This window comes from Pleurodeles waltl, chromosome 10 (assembly GCF_031143425.1).
Source record: "Pleurodeles waltl isolate 20211129_DDA chromosome 10, aPleWal1.hap1.20221129, whole genome shotgun sequence".
NCBI classification, from domain to species: domain Eukaryota; kingdom Metazoa; phylum Chordata; class Amphibia; order Caudata; family Salamandridae; genus Pleurodeles; species Pleurodeles waltl.
In genome coordinates this window covers 159,524,224-159,542,440 of record NC_090449.1, presented here as the reverse complement: position 1 = coordinate 159,542,440, position 18,217 = coordinate 159,524,224, and the positions used below count along the sequence as shown (strand labels likewise).

The 18,217-nt window shown below is 46.3% G+C and overlaps 1 protein-coding gene across 2 annotated transcripts in view; it reads left to right on the top strand.

The window, feature by feature from the left end:
- Positions 1 to 18,217, top strand: part of FLII (FLII actin remodeling protein) — a 208,551-nt gene that overhangs the window by 182,408 nt on the left and 7,926 nt on the right. For both annotated transcript variants that reach the window (XM_069210099.1, XM_069210098.1), the window contains exon 29: positions 2,083 to 2,148. In XM_069210099.1, coding sequence (XP_069066200.1) covers positions 2,083 to 2,148 — 66 coding nt within the window. The remainder of the gene's footprint in view (positions 1 to 2,082; positions 2,149 to 18,217) is intronic.

Genomic DNA, 18,217 nt, shown 5'->3' with positions numbered 1-18,217 from the left:
GTTTTTCCTGCACCGCGGAAAAGAGCTATAGTCACTCCACTACTGAAAAAACTTGATCGATGATCTGGACAATTTTAAGAACTATTGTCTGATCTCTCTACTCCCCTTTCCAGCCAAAGTGTTGGAAAAGTTCTTAAATCAGGAATTGTTCAACTACTTAAAAGCCCATGACTGGCTGGACCCTTCACAAAATGACTTCAGGGCTGGTCACGGTACAGAGACTGCACTTGTGCTTCCATGTTGCTGCCATGTCCGCTGCCATACTCCTAATGCTTGACTTGTCCGCAGCATTCAATGCGATTTGGCAAACTTGTATGATACAATGGCTGGAGGGGATAGGAGTTGGTGGTGTTGCCCTCAGTATGCTTTTTTCCTTCCTCTTGGACAAGGTTCAGGTGATCGGCTGTGGTGACTTTACTCTTTCTTGTGGCGTCCCCCAAGCCTCCACTTTGAATCCAATCCTCTTTAACATCTATGTGGCACCTTTGGGAACCCTGGTGCAATCTTTTGACTTTGAGGTCCAGTCATATGCCGAAGACACCCAAATCATTGTGTCAATCTCCAGTAATGGGACAGAGGTTCTGATTCTTTTAGGCACTGCATGGTCAGCATTGAGAAGTTGATAAACGACAATGAGCTAAACTCAGTGCTGGCAAGAAGAGGTCTTGGGTTTTGATGCCAAAGATTCCTTCTGGTCAAAGAACAGGTGGCCTGAGGAGTGTGGGTCTCTTTCCTATTCCCATGAAATCTGCTAAGAATATGAGTATTCTCATGAATAACTCCTTGAGCTTCGAAATCCAGGCTAACCGCACACCAGGCACCTGTTTTCACACTATCAAACTTTTGAGTAAGTTTTTTCTTTTATTCCTCCAGACCTGCACCAGGCAGTTGTCATGACGCTCAGTACGTTGCGTTTGGACTACTACAATTATTTACTTCTGAATGCCAAATATGCCAATATTAACAAACTTCAGGTTGCACATACATAGGCAAAAAAGGCAGTAAGAAACTCTGCGTAGTTCCCAAGTTTAGGAGGGAACAGCTCTTGTATAGAGCACCCTACAACACCCACAACACTCTGCATCTGCTCACCTCATATGTCTAAAGGGTTGTATTGACAGTGAAACACGTGTCCGGGGTTGCTTTTATTCATTGCAGGTTCGCTTAGATGGTATTTTAGCAATCTAAAATCTGTAATACTGTGCCTGGAATGGTAAAAGGCTTTTGTCATGTTTCAGCTCAACAAGGATAGCACTAGCTAATCTTGTGCCTAAAGACTTTGCAGAAAAAAAGGGAAAATAATTTATCACTTTCTAGACTGGCATAGATAGCACTTTGCTAATCCTCTGCTTAAAAACTTTGCTAGAAAGCAGACATTTGAGGTGAGCAGATGCAGAGTGTCGCTGGTGTTGTAGGGTAAGAAAGGAAAGGAGAGGTTAAGAGGCAAAAAGGAACAATGTGTGTAGGAGTAAAATAAAGATGTGTGGGGGTAGGTGTATGGGTGAAAGATCTCTGTTGGGGGGATGTTACTCCCCAAAACAGTGGCAGAACAAGTACGGAGGAGGAGGAGGAGAGAGAGAGAGAGAGAGAGAGAGAGAGAGAGAGAGAGAGAGAGAGAGAGAGAGAGAGAGAGAGAGAGAAAAGGAACATGGAAGGGAAGAAAAGCAGTAGACAAAGGAAAGCAGGGAGTTAAAGATAACCGCAGGAAATCATCTTAAAGAAGTGAAACACCTCCCTGTAGCATGAGCAGGGAAAGGCAAGAGGAGAAAAATGATCTCTGAAAACATTGTTGAAAAACTAAAAGCACAGATTTTGAAGACCATTGACATTCACACTTAAATATAGAACATGCAAGGCAGATGTGACAAAAAAAATAATTCTGTGAATGAGCTTATGCCAAATTTGAAATGACATATGAAAATGTAAACTGGATGGGTGAAATGGATTCTCTGAAATGGTATTCTATGCAGCTGTTTTATTCTTTGAAATACCACAAAACGTTACACTGCCTGATCTCCGAATACTCTGTGCTTTGTTTGAGAATGTAGCTCTTTTGTAGTGATATTTTTCTCTTTCTTCCAGGTTTACATGTGGGTGGGGACACAAACAAGCCAGGTGGAAATCAAACTAAGCCTGAAGGCCTGCCAGGTAGGTACACCTTTCTCATCCTTAAGCCATAGTTCTCTTGAACTATAGAACTGTCCCTGGGAGTATGCAGTCAATTGTGAGTTTCTTGGACATATGAGCTGGGAAATTTAAATCCGGCAGATCAGATATTTGGTGTTTGTTTCTTCTTGGCCTGCAATAAGAACATTCAGTCTTAGCCATGCTTTAGAAGGGCCAGTGTGATTCAGCTATCATTGGTGGATATATTATGTGGGTCTTGGGCCCAGGAGTGTTAATTTAGCCCCACTGCAACATCTGCTGCTTCCAATGTTCAAGGGCCTCACTTCAAGCTAGAGTGAGCCAAGGCCATTTTATCCGGCCCCTACATGAATCAACTGACATGCACATGGTTGTTAATGAAAAGCATGACTCTAGCGTGCTGGGTATAGGAAACATTATATTTCAGTTCAACTACCTTAGTATTCTATTGTGTTGTAGCATTTATGACATTATCCTTTCCCTCACAGCACCACATTGAGCTTTTTGGGTGGTAAATAAATAGCTGTTCGGTTTGTTATGTACAGATCGAAAGGGTTGGGTTGTGCTGTTGACAGAGTATTCTGTTTTATGTGGTGTGAGAAGAAGGAAATTGCCCCTTTTTTACATGGTCATCCCTACGTTTTGCCTGGTATTTGCAGTTTTGACAGGAAGTGTATTGTGCTCTTGCTGTCCACGTCCCTAGTGCCAGATCTCTTTCCATAAAACTGTACAATTGTTACCCAATTGGCAATACCTTTAGCACCCTTGTACGTCCCTAGTAAATGGCACCCCAGGTACATAGGGCATGGGTGCCAAAGAGGCAGCCCAAGGGCTGCAACATATATTGTGCCACCCTTAGGGACCTCTCGCCCAGCTAATGTAGACTGCCATTGCAGGCTACGTGTCTTGTTGCAGCTAAAAGTGAAAACACGACTGCCAAGTCCACTAACACTGCATGCAATATATGTAAGTCACCCTTACAGCAGGGGGTGGGGGGTGCGCAACACAGTCGCAATGTGGTCACATTTAATTGTATACGCCCACAGACGTCGTCTGCCGTATATCACTTCGGCCTAGATTCAACTTAGGCCCACATGGGAGCCCACACATCTCTTAGCCGAGAGTTAGACAGCATCAATTCCCAGTAGGCCACTAGTTGCTCCTGGCAGTATGCAGCATCATGCAACCAATCCTGGCAACAGGGTGTCTGCCTCCTACCCCAACACACGCATTAGTTGTTTGACCGGACGCCCATCCTCTTAAGGTGTCTCGGCGTGTAGTACAAGCGGTGCAGATATTTAAAATGTAATAGTCGTAGTGTATAATTGGGGTAAAGCTCGCCCATATGAGCACAGCAATAACACCGTACATCATCCGGCAGGGTCTCCCCTATATCCTCCTCCCACTGCGCTCTTACCTTGGGTGCCATCGCGGGCATACACACATACAGGCCCAGGGAGATGAAGACATGTACATTAGCTCCATTGCGCGGCTCACAGGAGGTGTCCCAGGTAAGCTAGGGTATCTGGCCTGCAGAAGCACTCTGATTTGTAGGTAAGTAAACCAATAGCGGGTTTTATCGTGTGGTACACAGAGCGCAGCGTCCGGAGAGATAAATGAGTTCTCAGGATACCAAGACCTCCAGGGTCGTCAACTTCAAGTCTCGCAGATGCTCGCATATCTGACCACCCTCCAATGTACACGGGTTCACAGTGTCCTGCATCAGTATCACGGGTGCAAAGGGCTCCCCAGTCCCAGCCCGCCTCAGGAGTGCCTGCTAGGCCCGCGACGTGCATGCCACCGTATCAACGCTCCGTGTTCCAGACCCAGGCTGCCCATAGAGCGCCCAAGAAAGTCGATCGGTCCAAACAGAATCATGTTCTGGGGCCCGATGCGGTAAATATTTGATGGGGTGCGTCCAAAAATATGCAAAGTGTGTCTGTGCGCAATTATAGTACTGTTCCAGATCTGGAGCAGCTAGGCCGCCCAGTTCAAACGGCTGGGTGAGCATTTCCCATGTGATTCAGGGCTGTTTGCCGGCCCAGACCAGAGATATGAGTAAAGTTCTAAACCGTTTCAGGAAACTAGAGGTGAGCATGAGGTATATTGGTGATCAGATCAAGAAATTTGGGTAGTACTACTATCTTAGCAATGGCTACACGGCTGTCACCTTGTCTTCTAACAACATAATGGCCTTGCTGTAGTTGATTCACCATAATTCATCCGGCTCCTTGCAAACCCATATACCCAGATAGCGCACTGGACCATCGGCCCAACTCCGGGGGTATTTTGAGCGATACCGTGTCGTAGCAGCCGACAGAGGTAGAACCACAGACTTAGACCAATTTATTGTAATACCAGAGATCTTACCAAAAGACACAATCTCATCTATTAATATGTTGAGGTGAGGTTGCGGGTCCTGGACATATAAAGCAACGTCATCAGCATAGATAGAGACCAGGATTGGGCATTGTCTAAATGCCAATCCCTTTTGGTTATGATGTTGTCTCAAGTGTGCAGCATGTGGCTTAATCGCCACCGCAAAGAGCAGTGACGAAAGGGGGCAGCCCTGTTGAGTTCCTTTAGACACCAGAAAGGAATCCAATATCGTCCCATTGATTCTAAATCTCGCCACTGGAGACAAGTACAATAGACGGATCAATTGGATGAATCTAGGGCTCAGACCCACCCTCAATAACAGGCTAAACATATATGGCCATTCGAGGAAGTCAAACGCCTTAGTGGCGTCTAAGAATACAGCCACAGTGCAGTCTTCAGGGTTCACCATTCAGGACACCGCAGAAAAGGTGCAGAAGTTATAGAGGGTCGAGCGGCCCAACATAAAACCAGATTGATCCGGGAGCACCAGAGATGGGAGTATGGGCTGCAGACGCGTCGCTATCAACTTTGCTAATATCTTATTGTCCATATTTATTAGCGATAGCTGCGTAAACGAGTCGCAGTGGCACGGGTCTTTGCCCGGCTTCAATATGGTAACAATGAGGGCTTCACGCAGCGATGGCGGGCGGATACCACCCTGAAGTGCCTTCTCATACACATCTAATAGATGCAGTGCCAGTAGATCTGCGTATTCCTTATAGAAGACTGCTACGAGCCCATCTAAGCCAGGGGCCTTATCTCCTGGCAGGCTACGGATGACTTGTGTGATGGCCTCAACCGCGAACAGTGATTCTAAATACTGCCTGTGCGTGTTCTCAAGCCAGAGCAGGCTGAGGTCTTCAAAGTATTCTTTTATGTCTCCGGACACGGCTGCGCCGATGCAGAATAAAGGGGAACATAAAAGTCAGTTAGCATCTGCTTGACCCAGTCAGCATCAGCCTGACGTTCGCCAGCAGAGCCCAACAGTTCCACAATATAATTATCGGCCCACGGCCATCGTAGAATTGCCGCCAGCGTTCTACCTGCCATCTCACCTTCTCCATACCGCCTTGCCTTAGCTTCCTTACCTAGGAAACAAATCCCACGAGAGTGCCACCTCCTCGTACTGTGACAATTTCTCCTGAATCTCAGCCAGGAGGGCATTAGACATGTCTACGCATAGTTGTTTCTCCAGCATAATCAGCTGGGCTTCCAAGTCTGCCAGTTCCCGACATATCACCCTGAGCACAATGTGTTGCTTAGCCAGACACTCCCACCGGACTACCATCTTGAATGCCTCTCACAAAGTGCCTGCTGATAATACCGATTCTTTATCAACAGTAAAGTATTCCACTATAGCGGTTCGTACCTCCTCTCTAAAGGCTTGATCTCTAAGTGTTTCGCGTGGCAGCCTCCACAAGAAGTCACGACGCGTGCCCCCAAGAATCCCCAATTTCAGAAGAACCGGAGAATGGTCCGACAAAGTGCGGGGCATATGTTCAATTGACTCCACCCAGAGCTCCACGTCCCTTGTACTGAGCCATCTATCTATCTATCTATCTATCTATCTATCTATCTATCTATCTATCTATCTATCTATCTATCTATCTATCTATGACCAACTGTTATGTACTGTATTGAGGCATGTTCTCTCCCTTTCAACACCATGTTTCACCATCCATAAATCTGCCACGGCACCCTCCGCCATGATCCGGGAAAGCGTCCCAGCAGCTGCCACATGCTGGGGCTGCACCTGGCTCTCACGAGCCGCCACCTCATCCAAAACTACATTGAAATCACCTCCCCACAGTAGAGACCCTGAACCCGAGGATCACACCAAATGCCACGCTTCCTCAAAGAACTCCAGGTCATCCACATTGGGACCATATACTGACACCAGTCGAAACGGCCTGTCATGTAATGTACCCTTCAGTATCACATAGCGACCCTAGGGGTCAGTAATCACTTTCTCAGTACGTCATTGCAGTCCCTTTCTAAGCAAAATGGCCACCCTCTTGCATAGCTCAAATAAACTGCCACATGGCTCTCCCCAATCCAGGCAGTCCTCACCCTGTGCTTCGTGGCAGTAGTCGGGTGAATTTCTTGGAGCATGAAGATATCTATCACATGGCGCTGCATATAGGCCGATACTAATCGCATCTTACACCTGTCATTCACCCTCCGGACATTCCAGATCAAGCATTTCACATATGTTACTCCCCTGGGAGCCAGCATAGCAGACCTCTTAACCGCACCGCGGCCATCCCCCACACAGCCACAAATCGGATCAGCAGCGAGGACAAGCGGATACAGATAAGAGGAAATAGAAGGAGAACATCCAACATGATAACCAACAGAACAACAGCTGTCCCCGCCCACTCTGGCCCTCCAATTGAGCTAGCCTTCCAAACCCAGCCCTACCCAAAAACCGATCCCACTGCATATCAACAACTTATTTGGACTCATCCAATGGGGCCCTGGCGTGGCCATCAATCTTTCACCCTAGTATGGGTGGGTGGGCGGGACCCTCCGTATTGCTTGTAGTATAGTGGGCCGGTCAGCACCAAAGCGCGGTTCTCACTCAGGACCCGGCAGGTCACAGAGCGTAATCAAGGACTGCAGGCATCCCCAGAAACGGTTGTTCTCAGTCATTATCACTAAGTGTCTCCACCCTTTCCATTATCTTGTGGGCAATCCGGGATCACTTTTTTAGGAATGGTTTTCGCATATTTAGTTGCCTTTTTCCGGTCTGTGAAAAAATGGAGTTTGCCTTTATGCTGTACACATAATTTGGCCGGATAGATGGGGGAGTATTTAGCGTCCATGTAGTTCAAAGTACTCTTGACAGTGAGGGCCGCCTGTACGCCAGGGGTATAGTCAGGGAAGATGCTGAGCTCATTGTTATTGTATCTTATGAGACGGGGCTCATGAGCAAGGCAACATACCTAGTCTCTGTCCCTGTAGTTCAGCAGGCACGCAATGACCAGGCGCGCCGGCATTCCAGGCGACGGCCTCAGTCCGAGCAACCTATGCGCCCACTTCAACACCAGGGAAAGCTCGCCAGGAAAAAGCGCAGTCAGCATAGCCTCCACATTGTCCTACATGCGCCAATGGCTGTCGACTCCGGGGGACCTAAAATACGGATATTATTACGTCTAGAGCGGGCTTTTAAAATCTTCGTTTTTTATTCCGGTGCACAGTCTAGAGTCCTCTACTGAAGCACCCGATTTAGCACCGGACACATCCCAGCGGTGCCTCGCGGAGGTCCCTCAGCAAGTCGCCAGGCAGGCCGCCCGCTCTCCCGTTCAGCCCATAGGTGGACATCAACAGCACAGCTCCCCGCTCTCACATAAAGGCCCTGGGTCCTACCATTTTTCTACTGTTGCAGGCAGTCCGCAGGCCTCCGCCCATAACAGGGGGGGCAGGGGGAGAGGCATTCACACTCCTTTCATCTCACCTCCCCCCAACAGCCACATAAGTCAATGTATCACGGGGACCGGGGCAGGCCACGCAGTGCCACCCCGCAGACCAGTGTCCCCTCCAAGGGAACGGGCACATCGCCCAGTGAAAATAGCGGGCCTCCCGCCAGCCGACCTCCGCTCGCTCCCAGGGTGCAGCGCCGGACTCCCACACAGTTATAGGCCCGACTCCTAGGCCTTGCCACGCCGACACACTCATCCGCAGGGCCCGTGGCCCAATCCTCGCCGCCGGTCTGGCCATGAAGGCACACAGCGCACGACCCGCACAGGCAGCCCAGGTGCGCTGCGTCCCTAGATCACCGATTTCCCTTCTTCCAGGGGGGTGGGTGGCAGTCAATGCTCCGTGCGCCATCCACAGCTATCGCCTGCCAATCTCAGGGTCCCACCCGGACCCGACTCACACCACCGCGCACGAGGCGTAGGCCCCGCCTCAGCCGATCCTAGTGGGCTACTGCCGGGCCGGCTCCATTTTATCAGCTCTCGCCTCCTTAGGGCTTCAGCACGTGTAAAAAAAACAAAAAAAATGTGCCTTGGGCATCTGACCTGTCGTGATTATGCACGGATTTATGCCACTGCTCTGCAGAGCCTCACGGAGTGGTGGCAAACTTGCAGGATGGCCAGGCCAGGCCCGCCTGTGTCGATTCGTAGACATAAGTGATCAGGGAAGCCATTTTAAGTACATGTGCTGGACACTGGTCAACAAGTTCCCCAGCTACCTGATGGCTTCACTGAAACTAGGGATATTTGGTAAAACCCTCAGTGAGTCCAGTGATGTATTTATTAATACATGTGCATGCACCCAGAAGGCACCTTAGAGGTGCCCCCTAACCTACCAACTGCTGGTGGGCTAACCAACTAGTTGTAGCCAGCCTGCCACCAACAGATGAGTTTCTGACCCACAGGGGTGAGAGCTTTTGATCTCTGGAGGTCGGGGAAATAGACTACTCCGGCATGCGTGTTACACACCCCTCCCAACAGGATGACCTGCAAATCTGCATTCCAAAGCAGGAAACTTCAAAGGAGCCCACCACCTGCAATATGCAGATCTGGCCCTCCTCAGAGGGAGAAGCTAACTCACCTGCCCCAGGGCCCATTTGGCACCTGGACAGATGGGAAAATTAGCTATGCAGGACGTGTGTTGCACATCTCGGCTGGACACCCATGTAGGGTGGCCAGCCTGATGTGAACACAGCCTTAGTAATGCCACCATTGTGTGTGTGGTAGAATTAGGCATTCTGGAACAGGGTGCTGCCCACTCCCCAAAGGAAGTGGTCATCTAAGGGGTGTAGTGACTCCAACATCAAGTAGCCCATTGGCTCCTACCCTTAACTCACTTTAGTACCTTTTAAATTGACCATTAAGGAGACCGATTGATAACAGGAAAACAGATATTTCCTATACACAAAAGGAGGCGTGGACAAGACTCCTGTTGACCTGAGAACCGAGGAGCACGTCTGACTTGAGACCCTACTGGGTGAGTAGTGCACTTAAGAAATTATTTGATTGATTGATATTTGATTGACTTGGTCCCAACCCTGCCGGCCTGCCTGCTGCACCCTCATGAATCAACTGACCTGTCCTGCTACTGCAGCCTCCAAGAACTCTGAGAGCTGCCAGTGCTTCACCAATTGCCAAGAAGAACTCCTTGGAGCAGAAGAGATGCTTCCCTGCATCTGCAGGTACTGCTTGTAATGTCCAGGTCCTTGCTCCGTTGGCCATTGGGCCCTCTGAGGGATCAACGTGGCATTAAAAGACTGTTTGGAGCCAAGGATGTCAGCCCTGTGACTTTACCGAAGTCCTGAGAGACTGACTCCAACCGGAGGTTCCCTACACCTATACCTAGGGTATTGGACTCCTTATAGAAACTAAGGCTTGCTATTGTCGAGGGACTTCAGGATCCACAAACCCCTTTAGTAGACTGGCCCCCACTGCCCTGTTTCCCCTCTTCACTAGGTCACCAAGACCCAGAGCACGTCTCTGACCACCGCAACAAGATGCCTCAAAGCACCTCTGCACCCAAAACCCACAGTCCGAGGAGCAGTGGACCAACTGTGTCCTGCGTGCCTCAAGGGTCGAGCCCCCCCGCCCCCCGTTTGTCCCCCTGGGCTAACCTTCTTGTAGCAACTTCCTGACCGGACCGTTTCCTATTGAATTGAATGGAACACCCAATGCCGTAACACACCTCTGCACCCGGACAGCCCAGAGCCTCCCCTGGTGACCTGTTGGTGTTGTTTTAGACCCGGCCCCAGATTCACCTTAGTTCCTGGAGAACAGTCCCATGAGTCACTGTGAAGTGTCCAAATGCAGTACGTTTATTCCCAATAGAATAACATTACCACCTTCAAAAATTGCACTGTCAACTTTTGAAAACTGTACAAAATCCTATCACGAAAAGTACTTACCTGATTCTGGTGAGCTTGGTATAAAAATTTACATAAAAGTATGTGTTATTTTTATAAATTGGTGTCTGATTTCTTTGAGTGTCTCGCTTACTGTCTTTGTGTGCAATACATGCTCATCATTACCCTCTGATATGCCTAACTGCTCGCTCAGACTACCACAAAAGAGAGCATTTGGGGTGTCATTTATGCCTCTGTAATTTCTTTGGGGTTTGCTTGGAAATCTTTACACAGAGTACCTATTTTTGGTCCACTATATAAAGAGCCAGCATCCTACAGAGTCACAGACATCCTTACACATGTACACACAACCTCTTTACAGCTGAATAAAGAGTTGAGAATATCTAGAATGCTGTTTGAGGTATACAGAGGAATAGACAAAACAGATATGTCTCAAAGACATTTCTATGTGAACACCCTGTATAAAAGATTATGCTATGTGTAGACTAATCCTTACTAAACCTTTGACAGAATGGAAGTGCTTAGTGTATACAGATGCAGGTGGTCAGCACCAAAATTAATTTTTGAAGAGTGAAAGGGAGAAAGAAGGATAACAAAGACCGGAAAAGGGAGAAGGTAACAAAGGGAGGGATGAAAAAGCACCTGCAAGAGTGAGATAAGACGGGAAGTGAAGGGTGGTGGAAGACTGACTCGTAAGGTGGAAGACTCGGCAGCCTTGGTGTTCAGCATCCATATGTTAAACAGGAGAGGTACTGTTCCTATCAGAAAAAAGTAAAGTGATGGACAAAAACATGAGATGGGGATCACATAGATAAATTCTTAGTGCTCTCACATATCCCTAAAGATGTCTAGCTTCATCATTAGGTGTACTCCTTGTGGGGCTGTCGCGCAATGCCCAGTGGGTCCCCTGAAGGGTCACTTTAGCTGAGACCTTTTGGTTTGCTGCTGTATGATGAGAGGTATATGTGTGAGGGTGACCTAAGAATGTGGGGTGGAGTGAAAGTGTATGTACAAGAGAAAGGAGATTAAAACTGTCTAAGAGATACCAAAAGTGAACTTTAATGTAAAGGTTCTCTTGGCACTGTTTAAAAAAAAAAAAACATACAGCGGGTCAGGACTACTAAAGGGATGTGTAAGGTGCCCCGGCAGCCATAAGTCACTGAGTGCAGTTTGGTGAGTTTTAATCAGGTCGGCGTGTTTTGTGCCATACAGGCCAAAAAAAGGATCCACGGCGCTGCTTCAGGACGCAAAACGTAAAGATAGGTATAAGTGGTACCCTATGCCACACCTAAAATATAATCTATGGGTCAAAAGTGGAGTTTTAGGTGTTCCCCCAAGAAAACAGACCTCATGTAATAATCAGAAACCGACCCCCCCCAACCCTTTGAATCAATCAATTCAAGCTCCATGGGTCGAAGGCAGAGGTTAGCGCACAGCTGCTAAGTGGCTCAAGTGCACAGAGCACTAGCGACCTGTCCTTCTCTGCTTGATATGGGTGTGTATGGCTTTGGCACTCCAGGCCTCACTCTTTGGTGATGCTTGAGTCAGGGTCCGATCTGTACTTCCCTGACTTTCCCTGAGCCAGAATGACCCCTGTCCAGCTTAAAGAATTTTATGAGGCCATGCATCTCATATTAGGGTTGCCCAGTATTTGTTTTTTGTATTTGAGTTTCTTATAGAGCACATTTGGACCAGTGGTATCAATGCGCTGAACTGGTAAGAAGAGACTGATACTAATCCAGAGATCTAAAGTCCGAACGACCAAGGCTTTAATTGCTTACGAAACTGAAGCAGGAAAAAGATACCTCTAATTTTGAGTGAGTTGAGAGAATTCCATAACTTAGTAGCAGCTATTGAGAAAGTCCTGTCTCCCATTTCACTATTTTGCGTCTCAAGATTTGTGCAATCTTGAGATCTAATGATCTTAAGTGATACATTCCTGCCATCCATTGATTGCTGCTTGTAAGTATTGTGAACCTTGAGAATGGAGGGCCTTGTGAGCCAAACATAGCGCCTTCAAAGTGATATGCTTCCTAATTGGAAGCCAGTGCAGCTCCCTAATGCCCTCCTTGGCCGATCTAACCTTGGATAACAGAAGCACCAGTCAGACGCCAGAATTCTGGATAGGTTGTAGCTTGTTCAGGAATAGTTGATTAATATTAATCGTTACAATAGTCTAGTGTGGACACAATAAGGGCCAGAACCACCGTCGCTCTGTGTTCCTGTGGGATAATGGGAGAACTTTCTTGAAAGGTAATAACTGTCCGATGGCATGTGTAGCTGCAGATACACATGCTATGCATAGCTCTTCCGACATCTATTGTTGGGCTCGGAGTGTTACAAGTTGTTTTTCTTTGAAGAAGTCTTTTCGGAATCACGGGATCGAGTGACTCCTCCTCTCGGTTCCATTGTGCATGGGCATCAACTTCATTGTTAGATTGTGTTCTTTCCGTGGTCGGGTTCGGACGTGTTTCCTCTCACTTTGAGATTTCGATTTGGAAAACCACAGAAAACCGTATTCGTCTGTGTTGTTTCGATCGCGTTTCCCATCTAGCATCAAACCAGTAGTACTGTCGGAACCTTCATTTTCCGCCCTCGGGGCACGTGTGCCCGACTCGGGCCTGTTCGGGCCTACCTCGTGGAGAGCCTGATGGATTGGACCCCATTCCAAATACTGCCCTCTGATCCACGCGAAGTACCCCTATACAGACCAACAGTTGGTTTGTAATTTGTGCCTTTCTCCAGACCATTGGGAGGAAGATTGTGAGGCCTGTCTATCTTTCTGATCAAAGAAGACCTTCCGAGATCACAGAGCCCGAAGACTCAAAATGACATCAAAAAGCAGCAAACATCTCGACATCATGGCAGAAGAGCAAGGGCAGACAGCAGTCTCCATTCGAGACACAGACTCCGAACAGGAATTGGCCACTCCTCCGTCCACTTCTGAGTTGGGCAAATCTGTTAAAAGCACCGTTTCAGACTCCAGTAAGAGACCATATTCCTTGGAGTCAAAAATTCAGCTTCAGAGCCGAGACTTCCGACTAATTTTTCGGGACCGAACAAACTACACACTTCGGAGCCGAAAAAACCCTCATACACAGAGGAACAAGGACTTTCCAAAAAATTAAGACAGATTACAAGGCCAAGAGCCTGAGATTGTACCAATATTACAGGTTATGGATGAGAGACCATCCGGAATCCATAGTCCTAACGAGACAGGAAGCTGGCTTTCCAAGAGGAACTAGACTGTGCAACCACCAGCGAAGGTACAAAAGGAAAAGCCGCTACCTCTCCATACTTCTCTTCCTCAACCTCCACAACTATCTTTCTCACCTAAGAATAGCCCACCACCACTGCCTTCTCCAACACATTCTTTATACTAACAGGGAGGTACGGCGGACCCATGGGATCTCTATGATCCTGATCCCATCCCGGACAATGATCCAAGCATTTACCCATCAAAACCTTCTCCTCCAGAAGACACTACTGCATACACCCAAGTAATATCTAGGGTAGCAGTTTATCATGGAGTAACCATGCATTTTGAGCCATTAGAAGAAGATTTTCTATTTAATACACTGTCTTCTACACATTCCAGGTTCCAGTGTCTCCCAATGTTACCAGGAATGTTTAAACATGCAGATCAAATTTTTTACAAACCTGTGAAAGCTAGGATTATCACCCCTAGAATTGATAAGAAGTATAAGCCGGCACCTACTGATACATCACTCACCAGGTCCCTCCAGACTCCGTAGTAGTCAGTGCAGCAAGAAAGAGGGCAAACAGCCAGTCTTCAGGAGATAAGGAGAGTAGAGATTCGACGCAGCAGGGAAAAGAGTTGCTACACAAGCAGCAAATCAGTGGAGAATTGCAAATTCTCAGGCACTTCTAGCCAGGTATGATAGGGCCTTTTGGGACGAAATGCAGGATATTAGACAGCATCTCCCAAAGGGGCACCAAAAAAGGGTACAGCAAGTGGTGGAAGAGGGACAAGCTGTCAGCCATAATCAGATAAGATCTGCCCTCAATGCTGCTAATACAGCTACAAGGAGTGTAAATACTGCCATCACAATTAGAAGGCATGCATGACTGCGCTCCTCTGGTTTTAAACCAGAAATTCAACAAGCAGTACTTAATATGCCTTTCGACAAAAAGCACCTCTTTGGCCCAGAAGTAGACACCACTATTGAGAAACGTAGGAAGGACTCAGATGCTGCGAAAGCAGTGGGCGCATTAGGCACCACCCCATATAGAAGCTCCTTTCGCAGACACAGTTTAGAGGAGGCTTTAAGCCACAATCCTCAGAGGCTTCCACCTTCCAAACAAAGTAAGGACAGCAAACGCAATATCAATGAGGTGGGTTTAGAGGATCCTATAGAGGTCAATATTTCAGAAATAGAGATAAATTCCAAACCTCTAAACAGACAACAACACAACAGTGACTTCCTTCCCTCCCTTCCACTCCACACATCTCCTGTGGGGGGAAGACTACAGCAATTCCACTCTTATTGGCAAAATATCACCACAGACAATTGGGTATTATCAATTATCTACAATGGCTATTGCCTAGAATTAATCTCCACCCCTGCAAACATCCCACCACAATATGTCTCTGGAACATACAGTTCTGTTACAACAAGAAGTACAATCTCTACTATTAAAACAAGCAGTAGAATTCGTTCCACATTCTCAACAAGGAACAGGAGTATACTCACTATATTTCCTGATTCCCAAAAAAGACTGCACCTTCAGGCCCATCTTGGACCTCAGGCCCCTCAATCAATACATCCTGTCAGAGCATTTTCACATGGTAACTTTGCAAGATGTTATTCCACTACTACAAAAACAAGATTACATGACTGCTCTAGATCTCAAAGATGCGTATTTCCACATACCCATTCATCCAGCTCACAGAAGATACCTCAGGTTTGTCATAGCAGGAAAACACTACCAATTCAAGGTGTTACCATTTGGCATCACAGCTCCAAGAGTGTTCACAAAGTGTCTAGCAGTAGTAGCAGCCTACTTAAGAAGACAACACATCCATGTCTTTCCATATCTAGACGATTGGCTAATAAAATCAAGCAAACTTACACAATGCCAAAAACACTTGTTATGTGATAGAAACCTTGCACACCCTAGGGTTCACTGTAAACTACCAAAAGTCACACTTTAAACCAGCACAAGTACAACCGTACCTAGGTGCTATCCTAAATACTCAACTAGCCCTAGCTTATCCAAATATACAAAGGATACAAGCTTTCCAAAATCTAATACCACTCATACAGCCAAATCAACAATACACTGAAAGATTTATCATGAAGATTCTAGGGATGATGGCACCTTGCATAGTGATAGTCCCACATGCAAGATTAAACATGAGGCCCTTACAACAGTGCCTTGCACAACAATGGTCACAAGCGCACGGTCAACTTCAAGCTCAAGTGTTGATGGACCGCCAAACACATATGTCCCTTCAATGGTGGAATCGCAGCAATCTAATGAAGGGGCGGTCATTTCAAGACCCTGTGCCTCCGACCATAATTACAACAGATGCATCAATGATCGGTTGGGGAGCTCACCTAAACAATCAGACCATTCAATGGGATGTCAAACAGAAACAGCTACACACAAACCACTTAGAATTATCAGCTGTGTTCCTTGCCCTAAAAGTGTTTCAGCCTCTTCTCAAACAGAAGAATGTTCTCATAAAAACAGACAACATGACAACCATGTATTACCTCAACAAACAGGGTGGAACACATTCATCTCAGCTGTCCCTTCTAGCCAAAACAATTTGGAAATGGGCAATTCACAATCAAATTCATTTACTAGCACAATATATTCCGGGGACAGACAATCAGTTGGCAGATCTCCTCAGCAGAAATCACCAACAAACACACGAATGGGAGATTCATTCCTAAGTACTCCAAAAGTACTTTCAAAAGTGGGGAACACCAGACATAGATCTATTCGCAACAAGCGAAAACGCGAAATGCCAAAACTTCTCATCCAGACACCCACATCCCCTATCCAAGGGCAATGCTCTATGGATCAATTGGTCGTGGATATTTGCTTACGCTTTCCCCCTCTCCCACTCCTTCCCTTTCTAGTCAACAAACCACGTCAGACTTCACTCACCATGATACTCATAGCACTAACATGGGCAATCCAGCATTGGTACACAACACTCCTAGATCTATCTGTAGTACCTCAATCCAAACTACCAAACAGACCAGATTTATGAACACAAAACAAAGGTCAAATCGGGCATCCAAACCATAATGCTCTCAATCTAGCGATTTGGCTCCTGAAGTCCTAGAATTTGGTTACCTAAAACTTCCACCAGAATGTATAGAAAGTAATTAAACAAGCACATAAACCTTCTACTAGACAATGCTACGCAAACAAGTGGAAAAGATTTGTCTTCTACTGTCAATCTAAAAACACTGATCCACTTACAGCATCTATACAAGATATTGTATGCTATTTACTTAATTTGTAGAAATCAATTCAGCATACTTCTCTATTCAGAGTTCCTGTTATTAAAGCCTACATTGAAGGATCAAAATGCATTATTCCACCTAGAACACCACCGGTTCCATCATGGAATTTAAATATCGTACTTACCAGAGTCATGGGACCACCTTTTGAACCCATGCACTTGTGTCAATTCAATTTTTAACATGGAAGGATGCCTTCCTTGTAGCTATTACTTCTTTAAGAAGAGTTAGTGAAATACAAGCATTCACTCTTGAAAAATCTTTTTTTCAAGTACACAAACATAAAGTTGTACTTAGAACAAATCCAAAATTTCTACCAAAAGTTGTATTTCCATTTCACATCAACCAAACAGTTGCCAGTCTTCTTTCCACAGCTAGACTCTGTGGCAGAAAGAGCTTGTCATACCCTAGATCTTAAGAGAGCACTTATATACTATATAGACAGAACTAAACATTTTAGAAAAACAAAGCAACTTTTCGTAGCTTTCCTACAGCCACATTCAGGAAATCCTATATCAAAACAAGGTTTAGCAAGGTGGATTGTTAGATGTATACAGACATGCTATATCAAAGCAAAAAAACAACTTTTAATCACTCCTAAAGCACATTCTACAAGCAAGAAAGGTGCGTCAATGGCATTTTTAGGCAACATACCAATGGTTGATATATGTAAAGCAGCTACATGGTCAACTCCCCATACATTTACCGAACACTACTGTGTTGATATATTCTCACAACAACAAGCCACTGTAGGCCAAGCTGTCTTTAAGACATTATTTCAAACAACTTCAACTCCTACAGGCTAGCCACCACTTTTTTGGAGGACTAACTGCTTTGTAGTCTATGTATCTATGTATAGCATGTGTATCTGCAGCTACACATGCCATCGGATGGAAAATGTCACTTACCCAGTGTACATCTGTTCGTGGCCTGCAGTGCTGCAGATTCACATGCACCCTCTCTCCTCCCCGGAAGCCTGTAGTCATTTAGTTTTTTAACATTTGTACATATGTATATGCATTTACATTTGCATGGACATCTCTTTGTATTTCTATACTCTCACTCCTTCCTTCACCCTCTGCGGGAAAACAATCTAACAATGGAGTCAATGCCCATGCGCAATGGAACTGAGATGAGGAGTCACTCGATCCCGAGACTCCGAAAAGACTTCTTCAAAGAAAAACAACTTGTAACACTCCGAGCCCAACACAAAATGTCGGAAGATCTATGCATAGCATGTGAATCTGCAGCACTACATGCCACGAACAGATGTACACTGGGTAAGTGAAATTTTCCATCTAGGTGTCATCGGCATATGAGGACACCTTGAAGTCAAAAGATCGAACCAGTT